This window comes from Elephantulus edwardii, unplaced genomic scaffold (genome assembly GCF_000299155.1).
Source record: "Elephantulus edwardii isolate Elephantulus edwardi_28Jun2011 unplaced genomic scaffold, EleEdw1.0 scaffold00119, whole genome shotgun sequence".
NCBI lineage: Eukaryota > Metazoa > Chordata > Mammalia > Macroscelidea > Macroscelididae > Elephantulus > Elephantulus edwardii.
The window spans coordinates 6,119,185-6,133,997 of NW_006399869.1; the positions used below are offsets into that span (position 1 = coordinate 6,119,185).

The 14,813-nt window shown below is 38.3% G+C and overlaps 2 protein-coding genes across 2 annotated transcripts in view; both read left to right on the top strand.

The window, feature by feature from the left end:
* The window catches only part of LOC102874743 (heterogeneous nuclear ribonucleoprotein F-like), an 11,067-nt gene extending 10,391 nt beyond the window's left edge, over positions 1-676 (top strand). Inside the window, exon 2 of the mRNA XM_006892786.1 lies at positions 1-676. This exon is cut by the window's left edge and continues 11 nt beyond it. Coding sequence (XP_006892848.1) covers positions 1-676 — 676 coding nt within the window.
* FSTL5 (follistatin-like 5) overlaps positions 1-14,813 on the top strand; it is a 1,151,716-nt gene that overhangs the window by 810,596 nt on the left and 326,307 nt on the right. The gene's annotated exons all lie outside the window — the stretch shown is intronic.

Genomic DNA, 14,813 nt, shown 5'->3' on the forward strand with positions numbered 1-14,813 from the left:
GAGATCATACTCCGATCCCCCTCTAAAGTTCATGTCTGTGCAGCGACCAGGCCCCTATGACAGGCCTGGTACTGCCCGGAGATACATTGGCATTGTCAAACAAGCAGGCTTTGACAGAATGAGGTCTGGGGCTTATAGCACAGGTTATGGGGGCTATGAGGAGTATAGTGGCCTAAGTGACAGCTATGGTTTCACCACTGATTTATTTGGAAGAGATCTCAGTTACTGTCTGTCAGGAATGTATGATCACAGACATGGAGACAGCGAGTTTGCTGTTCAGAGCACAACTGGACACTGTGTCCACATGAGGGGGCTTCCATACAAAGCGACTGAGAATGACATTTATAACTTCTTCTCTCCACTCAACCCTGTGAGAGTGCATATTGAGATTGGCCTGGATGGAAGAGTAACTGGAGAAGCAGATGTTGAGTTTGCCACTCATGAAGAAGCTGTGGCTGCCATGCCAAAAGACAGAGCCAACATGCAGCACAGATACATAGAGCTCTTCTTAAATTCAACCACAGGGGCTAGCAATGGGGCTTACAGTAGTCAAATGATGCAGGCCATGGGAGTGTCGACCCAGTCCACTTATACTGGCCTTGAGAGCCAGTCAGTCAGTGGCTGTTATGGGGCTGGCTATAGTGGTCAGCAGAACAGCATGGGTGGATACTACTAGTTTTCTAGAAGCATTTGAGAAAACTTCAAATTTTCACAGGCAGCCAGCAAGCAGTGGAAAGCATTTATTACTAGAGGAAGCTGTGGGACACATTTTGCACCATGAGTTTGTGAAATCTGGATTTAAAAAAATTACCTCTTCAAAAAAAAAAAAATAAGTCTCTATTGCAAAAATCTAAATCATTTCTTTTGGAAAGCAGAAGTATCCAAAATGAAGAAAATTGACTTACTTTTTCTCCCTTCATCTCGTTGTGAGTGAATGAAGGAATATTTAGAAACTCTGGAGCATTCCAGATAATGATTCCCAAACTATGGTCTCTGTACTAGTATCATCAGTGTCAGTGCTTTTGAAAAGCAGATAAACTGTTCACACCAATGCTCAGTGATTCAGAAACTATGGGCAAGGGGTAATGTAAAGAGCGTTTTCATGTATCCTCCCTCTGAATTGAGGGACATAAGTCTTTGGAAATCATTGTTCTAGAAATTATAAATTGTAGGAAAAATAAGAATTGGGAATAAATCTTTTCATCTCATGATTTTGACATAGAACATTAAGTCTGTGGTGATCAAAGGGTTGACTGTCCTTTAGAGAATGAGAGCAGCCGTGTATCAGATCAGTCTCCTTTCCTAAAACTGACAATAGTGAATATGTTAAATTTTATTTCACATATTATTTAGCTAGAGTGGATGTGTCAGTATCTCCCTACTTATCATAAAACCTTGCTTCTTTGCCATTCTTCCTAAGTATATTACCTGATACGGAAAGTTCTATCAGGTTCACTCAAAACAGTTGGATGTAACTCCAAGAAAATGTTTCATAAATAAAAGACATATGTCAGTGGAAAATAAGGACAGTTTCTTATTCACTGAATAGAAAAACTCCATGTATTCTACTTGACTGTATGTGAAGTGCAGTCTACATAAGAGTTCGTACTTTTTCTCTGTAGTCATGACATGTGTGTCTAAGTGGCACAAAACCCTAAATATTTTACTGCGTACTGGAAGGCTGATGATTTTAATGTCAGATTCAAAGATAAAATGCTCCTGTGATCTGCTTTTGTATAGGTTACAGAAGAAAAAAGATTACCCTATGGAAACTTTACTGCCACATTCATATTTGTGAATGCATCTTTTCATAATGTATCTGATTGCACAAAGAGCTCAGTGCTTGATTGCTAAATGAAAGGTTGAGATTAATGTAAATTTCACTGCTCTGTTACAAAGGGTCCACATGAGTCAGATAAACTCAACAACACTTAACATAAAATAACATACTTTTCTCTTCTTGTTGTTGTTATGTGCTGTTGAGTCACTTGCGACTCATAGCGACCCTATGTACAACAGCCCCAAACTCTGCTCTGTCCTGTGCCAATCGCATTGTCTCTGACACCCATCCCTATTACCCCAGTCACTAAATCAATCCACCTCATAGAGGGTCTTCCCCTCCTGCGCCGTCCCTCCACCCTCACAAGCATGGTGTCCTTCTCCAAGGACTGGTCTCTCCTCACAACATGTCCAAATATGTCAGACAGAGCCTCATAATCCTTGCCCCTAAGAAGCCACCTGGTTTAACCCTCTCCAGGATGAATCTGTTTGTTTTCCATGCAGTCCATGGTACCCTCAATACTCTTCTTCAGCACCATGGCTTGAAGGCATCAATATATAAAATATTTTATTAGATATTGTATATTGTTGTTGTGTTGTTGAGTACCATCTAGTTGGAACCGAGCTATAACTGAGCCTTTGTCAGGTTTTCAAAGACAGTTAATAGTACAGGAGGAGATTGTCCATCTTTCTCCTACAAAGCAGCTGGTGGAGTTGAACTGTATTGCCTTGAGATTTCAGTGCACCTTCTTATCCCTAGGCCACCAGAACTTCGTATATTATACTATACGTTATATAATATATTATTATACGTATTAGGGACCTTTGGTGGCCCAGTGGTAAGAATTTGCACTATAATCCTGAAGCTTTGCAATTCAAACCCACCAGATGTTTCTCAGGAGGGATGGACAAAGATTCTCACCACTTGGCCAGTTGGAAGTATTATGCTAGGCAATGAATTGATTTAGATTATTAACAGCTGTTGTTCATAGCATTGCTATGAATGGAGTCAACTTAATAGCACATAACAAGAACATTTACTATATATTATAGGGGATATTAAAAAAATCTTTACCGCTGACCAAAAGGCAACATCATAATAGATTGAGAAAAAAAATTGAAGGTATCAAAGATTGCATTTTTCTTGGACCCACAATCAACTTCTGTGGTAAACAACATCAAAAGATGTGTTGCATTGGGAAGTCAAAACGAAAACAAAAAGATAAATTTCATTGAAAAAAAGATGTCAAGGACTTCTTCAAACCGATGAAGAGGAAGAATGCCAGCTTAAAGACTAAAACTTCTTTATGGTCTGATCCAAGCCATAAACTTTTTAATTAATTCCTTGGCAAATTGGATAATGAATAAAGATGATAGAAAAAATTGATGTCCTTGACTTAAGGTGTTAAAGAAGAGTACTGAATATTCCACGGACTGCCAAAATGACAAACACATTTCTCTTGGAGGAAGTACACCAAAGTGCTCCCTAGCCCCAAGAGTGAAGAAACTTCATCTTACATACTCTGGGCATGTTGTCAGGAGGGAACTAGTAAGAGGAGTCATGGTGAGAAAAGTGGAGGGCCTTCAAAACATAGGAAGGGCCTCAAAAAGATAGATTGTCACAGTAATTGTTAATACTGGACTCAAACATTTCAAAGATCATAAAGATGCTCAAGGATAGGGCAAGATTTAGATTTGTTGTTCATGTAGTGTTGTGATGTTTAGCTGACTGGATGGTACGTAACAACAACCAGCACAGCAACATATGTTATACACACACACACACACACACACACACACACACACACACAAATACCTGTTGCTGTTAGTTGTTGTCATGACAATTTGGCCTCATAAAGAAACTTGTGTTCAACTAACAAAACTTTGCTCAACTTCAAACTATACTTACAATTGTGGTGCTTGAACCCCTTGTTGCAACCATTGTATGAAACCATTTTGGTGAAAGTTTAGCCTTCTCCAGTCCTCACCTAAGCATGAAACCTTTCCTAAAGACAGGTTACTTTTGACAATATGCCCAGTCAATGAGATGAAATCTCACCATCTTATTTTATGAGAAACATAAATATATACTTCTGAAAGAGCTCTGGTGGTGCTTAAGTGCTTAAATCTTAACCAAAAGTCTAGTACTTTGAATTCAATTCTCCATAAGGGAAATACCTTGTTAGTCTTCTGTAAAGAATACAACTTTAGAAACCCAGCGGACCTGTTCTAATCTATATTACAGTACCTTTATGAGTTGGAACAGATATGATTTCTTACTCATTTCTATTGTCAATTCTGATTCATAGCAACACTCTCTAGGATTTCCAAGGCACTTGTAACATGGTCTTGTAGGAAGTTTTACCAAGGCAGATCCTCTCTGGTGGTTCTAATCCCACATTGGCCCCACAGAAGAAAGGTGGAGTTACCTCCCATGTGATTTACAGCCTTGTAAACAGAACAGAAGGTCAGCCATATGTTAGTTCTGACTCCATAACAGTGACTATGACTTTTTTGAAATTTGTGGGTGTAGTATGTCCTTTTTTTTTCTCCCATCAGGTGCCTGATAGATTAAAACTAGTGAGCTTTCAATTAATAGTCCAGTACCCTATCCAGCCAGAATTTGTGTACATGTGCATGTACATAAACACACACAATCACACAAAGAATTATTAATGTGGAGTTTATTCTGACTCACTGAAAACTCAAGTCATAATGTTGTGGTGTCAATCAAAAAAATAGGCAATTCAAATCTATTTAATACCAGTTGCTTCTTGAGAAAGATAGACAATTCCCTCCTTTGCAATTTACAGCCTCTGAAAACCCAGTAGAGGGTGAGCTATGGGTCAGTTATAACTATTAAAGAGAATCTTTATGGAGGTAAATCTCTGATCATTTGTGTCAGATTATATTGCATGAAATTTTCTCTTATACAAAAGTAAAAATCTGGTATTTTTATGAACTTGTTTTTATTTTTGCTGGGAATGGTTGAGTATATAGATCCCTGGTTTCTTTGAGCAATGTTGAATTTTAACTGAGCGTTCATTTATTTGAAGATTAGTTTCATTTTTTTCTGAAGATTTTTTGTTTGTGCTTGTTTTTTATCTTTGTCGAAACTCTACTTAAGTAGACTTTCTGTTATTTATTTTCACTGTCAGTATAAGGTGTAGGCTTTCTTGTTGTTGTTGTGGTTGTTATGTGCCGTTGAGTCTCTTGCGACTCATAGCAACCCTATGTACAATAACCCTAAACCCTGCTCTGTCCTGTGCCAATTGTACTGTCTCTGACACTCCCATCCTGATTACCCCAGTCACTGAATCAATCCACCTCATAGAAGACCTTCCTCTCTTGCGCTGTCCCTCTATCCTACCAAACATGATGTCCTTCTCCAAGGACCGGTCTCTCCTCACAACATGTCCAAAGTATTTTGGATGGAGCCTTGGAATCCTTGCCTCCAAGGCTTTCTTAGACTCTACAAAATTTGATGAGGTACCTTCAATCAGTTTTTTTAATGATTTTTTTCTAGTATGTTTAATTAGAACTTGCTTGTCACTTAATCCTGTGCAAGTTCTTAGAGCTTTTCAATTTATACATCTCAATAGTTAATTCTTTCTCCAGTTAGTGATATTTATCTAGATTCTTTAGTTTCATCTCTCTCAGATAGTATAATTCTCTAGCAATCCATGTTTTATTATTCACTGTAGCTATCTTTTTGCATAGTCTACTTATTTCAGATACTGTGCACAGATATATCTCTTGCTTCATCCTGAATACCAGTGTCTTTTATCCTCATTTAAATTCCTTTTATTTATTCTCTGCATCCATGCCATCTAAGGGTCTTCATGAATAGAACTGAGGTGATTGTTCATCTCACCTCATTTTTAAAAATTTTCTTTCAAGTATCATAGGCCTGTTATTTCAGAAGTGGATGGTCAATCCTACTTCTTCTTCTATCTTAATGTCTGTTTTTGGTGTTGGCTTTTTTTTTATAATAGTACCTGACAGACAAGCATTTTACAGAAAGGAGTAGGGGAAAGACATTTAACCAATTAGAGAAATGAGTGATTCAGTGTTACTATCCACTCTTGCCACGTGTGTCTTGAGCCACCCCTTTCTCTACTCCATCAGCATCCATTTCTACTTCCACCTACACCATTCAACACCTCACTCTCCTTTACCAGCCCTTGATATAATGGCTTAAGTCTCAAGCGATCAGGGTTTATGAACACCTTGTGTTGCTGCCAGTCTCTTATGATACGGCTGGTATCTTTTGAATGTAAAGATTCTTTAAGTACAACTATCAGGTACAAGTATCAGGAAGGCTTCCTATCTCAGACAGTTCTGAGGAAAAGTCCTTTGTCTTGAACTTCTACTCCAGGATTGACTTCTTGTGGTTTAGTACCATCCTGCAGAGGCCCATAACTGGTCCCATTTACCTGCAGCAAAGTGACAAGTTCCTCAGGCTAAGAATCTATTTCCTCCTCCAGTCAAAATAAGAGGCTTTTGAAAACCATATGTACAAAAGAGCACACTTAGACTAGCAGACATGGAAGTTGAGGCTAAGATCTCAGGTATGGAAACACAAAGAAGAAGGAACAGCTGTAAGCAGAACCTAGTGATTGGAACATGGAATGTGAAAAGCATGAATACAGGAAAGTTAGATGTTGTTAAAAATATGGAACACATAAATATTGACATACTAGGTATTGGCAAAGTGAGATGGCTTCCAACTTCTGCTGTCAGAAAGCGATAGAACATGCGATCAAGATGCATTGACAATAATAGGTGATTGGACTGCAAAAGTTGAGAACAGGGAAGAAGGATCAGTAGCTGGAAAACAGTAACTTGGTGACAGAAACGAGGCTGGAGATAAAATGATAGAATTCTGCATATTCAATGATCTATTCATTGCAAATACCTTTCATAAGAAGCACAAACATAGGCTATACACACAGATTTCACCTGATGGTATGCTTAGGAATCAAATCAGTTACTTCTGTGAAAAGAATAGCAGGAGAAGTTCAACATCAGCTGTAAAAACCAGGCCAGGTGCTGATTGTGGTACAGACCACTAACTACTCATATGCAAGATCAAGCTGAAGCTGAATAAAACAAAATCAAATCCATAGGAACCAAAATTTGACCTTAAGTCCATCCCACTTGAATTTCAAAACCTTCTCAGGAACAGGTTTGAGGCCTTGAACACCAATGAATGAAGCCCAAATGGCCTGTGGGAGGATATCAAGACTATCATCCATGAAGAATGAAAAAGATCATTAAAGTGCAGAAGAGGGAAAAAAGACCAAGATGGATGTCAGATTAGCCACTGAATATTGTATGAGTGCAGAGCAGTCAAAGCAAAAGGAAGAAATCAAGAAATTAAATAACTGAACAGAAAATTTCAAAGGGCAGCTCAAGATTACAAAGCAAGTTATTATACTAAAATGTGAAAAGAGATGGAGTCAGAAAATCAAAAGGGTTGAACTCGCTCAGCATTTCTTAAGGTGAAGGAATTGTAAAACAAATTCAAGTCATGAGTGGCAATACTTAAGGATGTTTTGGGCAGAATGTTAAATGATTCAAGAAGCATTAAAAGAAAAAGAAATGCATAGTAAAGTAAACTGTGGACTTGCTGGGGCAGATTGTATAACAATGAAATATTTTGTTTTGTTTCTATTTCCAAGAGAAAAATGAACCGGAGGAAGGATGAGCAGGGAGGAAAATGTGCAACAATGAATAAATGGGGAAAAATAAAATGGAAAGAATATGCAGTAAAAATATATACATTGCATTAAAAACATCATAAATTTAAAAAATGAAAAAAAGATGGAAGGAGTATACAGAGTCACTGTACTAGAAATAATTGGCTGATAGAATGTTTCATGAAACAATGTATGAGCAAGAGCCTGTGGTGATGAAAGAGGAAGTTCAAGCTGCTCTGGAAGAACAAAAAACAAGGCCCCAGGAATTGACGACATATCAATTGACGTATTTTAACAGATACTGCCCTGGATGTGCTCACTAATTTGAACCAAGAAACCTGGAGGATAGCCTCCTGGCCAGCTGACTGGCAGATATTGATTCTTCCCATTGCAAAGAAGGGTGACCCGACAGAGTGCGGAAATTATTGAACAATATAATTAATATCACACACAAGCAAGATTCTGCTGAAAATTATCTAAAAATTACTGGAGCAATACATCAACAGAGAACTGACATATGTGAGGGCTGGATTTAGAAGAGGCTGTGCTACTAGGGATATTGCAGATAATGTTAGATGAAGCTTGGCAGAAAGCAGAGCGTACCAGCGGAATGTCTATTTGTGCTTCACTGATTATGAAAAGGCCTTTGACTGTGTGGATCACAATAAACTGTGGTTGACTCTAAGAATAATGGGAACATTTGATTGTGCCTATGAGAAACCTATACTTGAACCAAGTTGCAGTCGTCATAACAGAGCAAGGAGACTCTGCATGGTTCAGAAATTGGAAGAATGTCTGCCAGGGATGTATTCTGTCTCCATACCTTTTCAATATGTATGCAGAACAGATCATCAGGGTGCTGGTCTGTATTAGAAAGGAATGTGGCATCAGGATTGGAGGAAGATTCATCAACAACTTGTGTTATGCAATGACACAACCCTGCTTGCTGAAACTGAGGAGGACCTGAAGCACTTGCTGCAGAAGGTCAAGGACTGTAGCCTTCAATATTAATTGTATTTCAACATTAAGAAAATAAATAGTCTCACCACTGAACCAATTGATAGCATTATTTTGGATGGTGAAGAGATTGAGATTGTTAACAGTTTGTTTGCTTAGTTCCACAATAAACATTGTTGGTATCAGCAGCCAGGAAATCAAGAGACGAATTGCATTGGGAAAGTCAACTGTCAGGGACCACTCCAGAGTACTGACGAGCAGCAATGTCAGTCTGGAGACTAAGGTGTGCCTGATCCAGGCCATAGTCTTCGCAATTGTGTGTTATGCATCAGAGAGCTGGACAGTGCCTAGGGATGATAGGAGAGTTGATGTCTTTGAGCTGCAATCCTGGACAAAAGTGTTGAATATACTATGTACTCATAGGAAAACAAACAGGTTAGTCCTGAAGAGGGTGAACCTGGGCTGTTTCTTGGAGGCAAGGGTTCCAAGGCTTTGTCTGACATCCTTTGGACATGTTGCAAGGAGAGACCAGTCCTTAGGGAGGGATATCATGTTTGGGAAGGTGGAGGGACAGTGCAAGAGAGGAAGACGCTCAATGAGATGGTTTGATTCAGTGACTGAATAATGGGAGTAGGTGTGTCTGAGCCAGTGAGGTTGGCACAGGATTGAGCAGGGTTTCGGGCTCTTGTACATAGGGTCATTATGAGTCACAAGCGACTTGTTGGCACATAACAACAACAACATCATAGGCCGAAACAGCTGATTTCCTAATGTGTGAAAATAGTAATTTTTATAATTGTGAACATCACTATTTTTCCACAAAAAGGTTAGCATATTACAAATAATCTACCATGACTTTATCTTGTTTGAGAAATCTGTATAGTTATTATAGTCCTTACAGGTTTCAGTACTTAAAAAAACTGAACAGCATTTATAAACATTTCTGAAGGTTAAATAACAGCACTAATGTTGACAGCATCATCTATATCCCCAATAAGTTAATAAATTACAAATAATACCTGGTAGCAAAAGTTAATTACTTTATTATCCCCAAAATGGAAGGGCACTCAGAAGTAGATGGAAAGTTGTTGTTGATATTGTGTACTAGAGTTAGAACAGATCAGTAAATCACAGGAGGAGACTGCACATCTTTCTCCAACAGAGCAGCTAGTGGATTTGAACTGTGTGCTCAAGGCGCTGAAGAACAAATTCAAACTTCGAGTTTCTATAAACAAAGATGCTTTGGGCAGAATATTAAATGATCCAGGAAGTATTAAAAGAAGATGGAAAGAATATACTGAGTCACTATATCAAAAGGAATTGGCAGACACAGGAGAATTTCATGAAACAACATATGAGCAAGAGCCTATGGTGATGAAGGAAAAATTTCAAGCTGCTTTGAAGGAAATAGCAAAAAAAAAAAAAAGAAATAAGGCCCCAGGAATAGATGGTATCCCAATTGAGATATTTCAGCTCACAGATGCCTCCCTGGATGTGCTCACCAAGTTGTGAAATCTGGAGAACAACCACTTGGCCAACTGACTGGAGTAGATCTATATTTGTTCCCCTCCCAAAGAAGGGTGACTCAACAGAGTGTAGAAACTATAGAACAGTATCATTAATTCCACATGCAAGCAAGATTCTACTGAATATTATCCAAAAACGATTGGAACAGCACATTAGCAGAGAACTACCAGAAGTCCAGGCTCGGTTTAGAAGGGGTTGTGGTACTACGGATATTGTAGCTAGTGTTAGATGGATCTTAGCTGAAAGCAGGGAATACCAGAGGAATGTATATCTGTGTTTCATTGACTATGCAAGCCGTTTGACTGTGTGGATCATAACAAACTGTGGCTGACTCTGTGAAGAATGGGAATCGCAGAACACTTGATTGTGCTAATGAGAAACCTATACTTGAACCAAGAGGCAGTCATCAGAACAGAGCAAGGAAACACTGCATGGATCAAAATTAGGAAGGGTGTATGCCAGGTATCTGTCCTGTCTCCATACCTTTTCAACCTGTATGCAGAACAGATTATCTGGGAGGCTGGGCTCTATGAGGAGAAATATGGGGTCAAGATTGGTGGAAGATCTATCAACAATCTGCATTATGCAGATGACACAACCCTGCTTGCTGAAACTGAGGAGGACCTGAAGTGCTTGCTGCAGAGGGTCAAGGACTGCAGACTCCAATACAGATTGAGGCTCAATGTCAAGAAGACAAACATTCTCACCACTGGGCCAACTGGCAGCATCAGGATGGATGGTGAAGAGATTGAGATTGTTCATAGCTTTAGTTTGCTTGGCTCCACAGTCAACACTCTTAGCACCAGTAGCCAGGAAATTAAAAGACATATTGCCATGGGAAAATCTGCTGTTAGGGACCTCTCCAAAGTACTGAAGAGCAATAGTGGCTCTGGAGACTAAGATGCATCTGATACAGGCCATGGTGTTTGAAATCACTTGTTATGCATCAGAGATTTGGACAATGACTAAGGAGGATAGAAGGAGAATTGATGCCTTTGAGCTGTGATGGCTGTCCTGCATAAGAGACATAAAGTAGCCTTCTCTTGTAAAGATTAAAGCCTTGGAAACCTAATAGAGGGCCATTGTGCATCAGAATCCACTCAAGAGTAATAGGTTTGAGTTTGTTCTTGTTGTTTGCGTGTTTTAGGACAGTAACGGAAAAATATGAGTTGTTCTAAACCACTAATATTGTCAAGAGGAGTCCAATGGCACACTAGCTACCAGAGCACTTTATCACAAATGCAGAGGCTTACCACAGATTTATTCTAGAGACTTGAGGTTTAAAATTCACGTGGGGTTTCTATGAGTCAAAAAGCTTTCTTTACTGTAGTCCTTATAGAAACAGAGCCAGGACATTCTACTGTGGAGTCATGTGTGAGTCTAAACCACCAACTTTTAGCTGGCAGCCAAGCTTTAAACTGCTGTACCACCAGAGCTCCCAAAGAATCATAATTTTTTCCTGGTAACTTTAGAATTTTAAATAAATAAATATAACATATGTACTTATTTGACCACAGTGTCCTAAATTTGATCTTCTTTTTCTGTTTATAAGACACAAAGTGTAGAAAAGTATGTAGAAAGTTTCATTAAAAAAAGGGTTATTGGTGACAGGTATCACTTTTGTGTACTAACTAAGGCTCATTATTGGAGAATTACATTATAAGAAAGCATGAGAAAGATTAAGTACTTATTTTCTAAAAAGGGGGGGGAAATTGGTGCTTAGTGTGAATTGACTTGTAGCCCCCCCCAAAAAAAAACGTGCCTTAATTCTTTACCTCTAGCTGTGATATAATTCTACTTAAAAAGGCATTTTTCTTTGTTATGTTAAACAACGCAAATCAATGCCTACTATACATAAAGACATTCACTTTTGACTTAAAAACAGCACATTTATCATAGGAAACAGAACAAAATGAAAACATCAGGTATGATAAAATTCAAAGCTATAAACAAAATTGGTCAGTTTCCAAAACCTGAGGAGACTATAAGACCATTATATCCAAGGATCATTGGTTAGATAACCTTAAACAAATCTACCCCCTCCTGAACTTCTAATCTCCTGAAGTGTGAGAAAATGAATTTCTCTCCGTTAAACCACTCATTTATGGTATTTTTGATATATTAGCCTTGGCCAATTATGACAGTGATAATCAAACCTACTTACACTAAAATTATACACTTTTTGGAAGGCTGATTTAACTGTACAGAGTATCTTTTCTCTCAGAAGCAGTTTTTCAAATAATCATACAATCTTCTTGGGAATAGGCATTTTTCTTTTTATCTGCCACAATAGAATTACCTAGAATTGTGATAGTAGTACTCCAGGGATTTCACCAAAGTCTCAGATTGTTTCAGTTGGCACAGAGCCTTCAGCTGATTCTGAAACTAAAATTGAGATTAATGTTTCTGAATTCTGTGCTCTCACAGGACTACTACAGACCAATAACTCACTATGAGCCCTGCAACAGACAATTTCCTCAATTCATAAAGGTCCCAGACCTTGTGCTGTACTTATTTCTGCTACATTTACTAGCTTGTTACTAATTTTCATTTCTCTTAGGTTTTCTGTTTCTTTCTCAAGAGAGTTCAGCCACTTCCTGTCAGAATTATGTTCTTGATTCAGTCTTTCTTGTTTTTTTAGAGTAATATGCTAAAAACAAGCAAACAAATGTTTTAAAAGATTACTCTCTACTTTCTGGCCCAGGCCCTTACTTTCCCTCTTTTCTATTCTCCTCTATGTTTTTATTTCTCTCTCTTCACTCTGTGTTATATTTAACATGAAGCTAAATATTAGCATTAAGTTAAATGAATGAAAATATTACATTATACATCTACACAAAGCCTTCACAGTTAAAACATTTTTTAAAAAAATTTCCCCTAGCAATTTGATTAATCCCAAGAATTTCTCATCCATTAGAACAATATCGAAGCAAAGTTCAGACATGATCCATTATTGTCTTGACAGTCAAAGGAGTGTTTATCTGTGCTTCATTAACTATGCAAAGACATTTGACTGTGTGATCACAACAAACTTTGGCTAACTCTGAGAAGAATGGGAATTCTAGGACACTCTAGTATAGTTATGCAAAACCTGTATTTGAACTAGGAGGCAGTCCTTAGAGCAGAGCAAGGAAACATTGCATGGTTCAAAGTCAGGTAAGGTGTATGCCAAATCTCTATACCTTTTCAATCTATATGTGGAAAATATCTTCTGGGAAACTGGGCTCTATGAGGATGAATGTGGCATCAGGACTTCATCAACAACCTGTGTTATGAAGATAACGTAGCTTTCCTTGCTGAAATTGAGGAGGACCTGAGGCCTTTGCTTCAGAAGGTAAAGGACTGCAGCCTTCAACATAGATTGAAGGAAACAAGGTTCTCACCACTGGGGTGATTGACAACATCAGGATAGATGATGAAGATATTGAACAGCTTCAGTTTGTTTGCCTCCACAATCTACACTCTTGGTACCAGAAGCCAGGAAATAAAAAAAACAAATTGCATTGGGAAAATTTGTAGTAAGGAACCTCTCCAGAATATTGAAGGGCAATGGTGTGAGTCTAGAGACCAAGATATGCATGGTTCTGCCTATGATCTTTGCTTACTATGCACCAGAGAGGTAGACAATGACTAGGAATGACAAGAGACAAAATGATGCCTTTGATCTGTGGTGCTAGAGACGAGTATTGGATATATACCATGGACTGCTAAGAGAACAAACAGGTTCAGCCTAGAGAGCGTTGAACCAGGCTGCTCCTTGGATGGAAGGATTCTGAAGCTCGTCTAACGTACTTTGGACATATTGCAAGGGGGGATGAGTTCTTAGACAGGGATGTCATTCATGCTTGGGAGAAAGGAGGGACAGCACAAAAGAGAAACACCCTTGCTGAGATGGATTGACTCAATGACTAGGGTAATTGGGGTAATTGTATCAGACAATAAGATTGGGACAGGATAAAGCAGGGTTTAGGGCTGTTGTACATAGGGTTGCTATGAGTCATAAGCTAACAGCACATAACAACAACAACATGCCGATTTTAACAGTCACACTATTATTATCAGATTAAAGACAAATATTTTTAATGTCTTTAAAAGACACACATATGCAATCACTGAGTTTTTTCTCTCCCCTGTTTCTTTTCCATTCCAAATCTTCATTGCAATTACTCTCCTGCTAACTTTCATATTGTCCTTTAACATACTAGTCACTATATTTGACTATTCCTGCTGCATGACGAAAACTTGCAGTAGATCTTCACTATCTCAGTTCCATTCTAAACTGTTTGCTTAAATGTCATTTTCTCAATGAAGCCCGTCTTGACTAACCAAACAATCCAAGTGCTTTCTGAAACCCATAGTTTCTTATACCATCTCTATTTATCCACAACACTTCACCTTTTAGTGAATTACATGTATCATAACAATTTATCATAGTGTCTTTTGTTGCTTTTACTTTCTTCATCTATATACACATTTAATCTTCTAAAATGTTGCAGTATGGGAGGACCCAACCTTTTAATATGTCAATTAAACTGATAGTATTTATGATAGCTTAGTGGTATGGAGTTGATCTGCCTACCAAAAAGGATGAAGTTCAAAATTACCAAATGCTCGTTGACAGGGAGAAATTTTGTGAGTTTTCTCCTGTATAATTTGTTGTTGGTGTTTTTGTTGTTATGTGCTGTAGTGTCACCTTCAACTTATAGCTGGAGCACAGAGAAGGCAAAGCACAGGGAAGAATTCAAGATACTAAAGACTTGAATAGAAGATTTCAAAAGGCAGCACGGGATGACAAAGCAAAATATTACAATGAAATGTGCAAGGAGTTGGAGTCAGAAAATCAAAAGG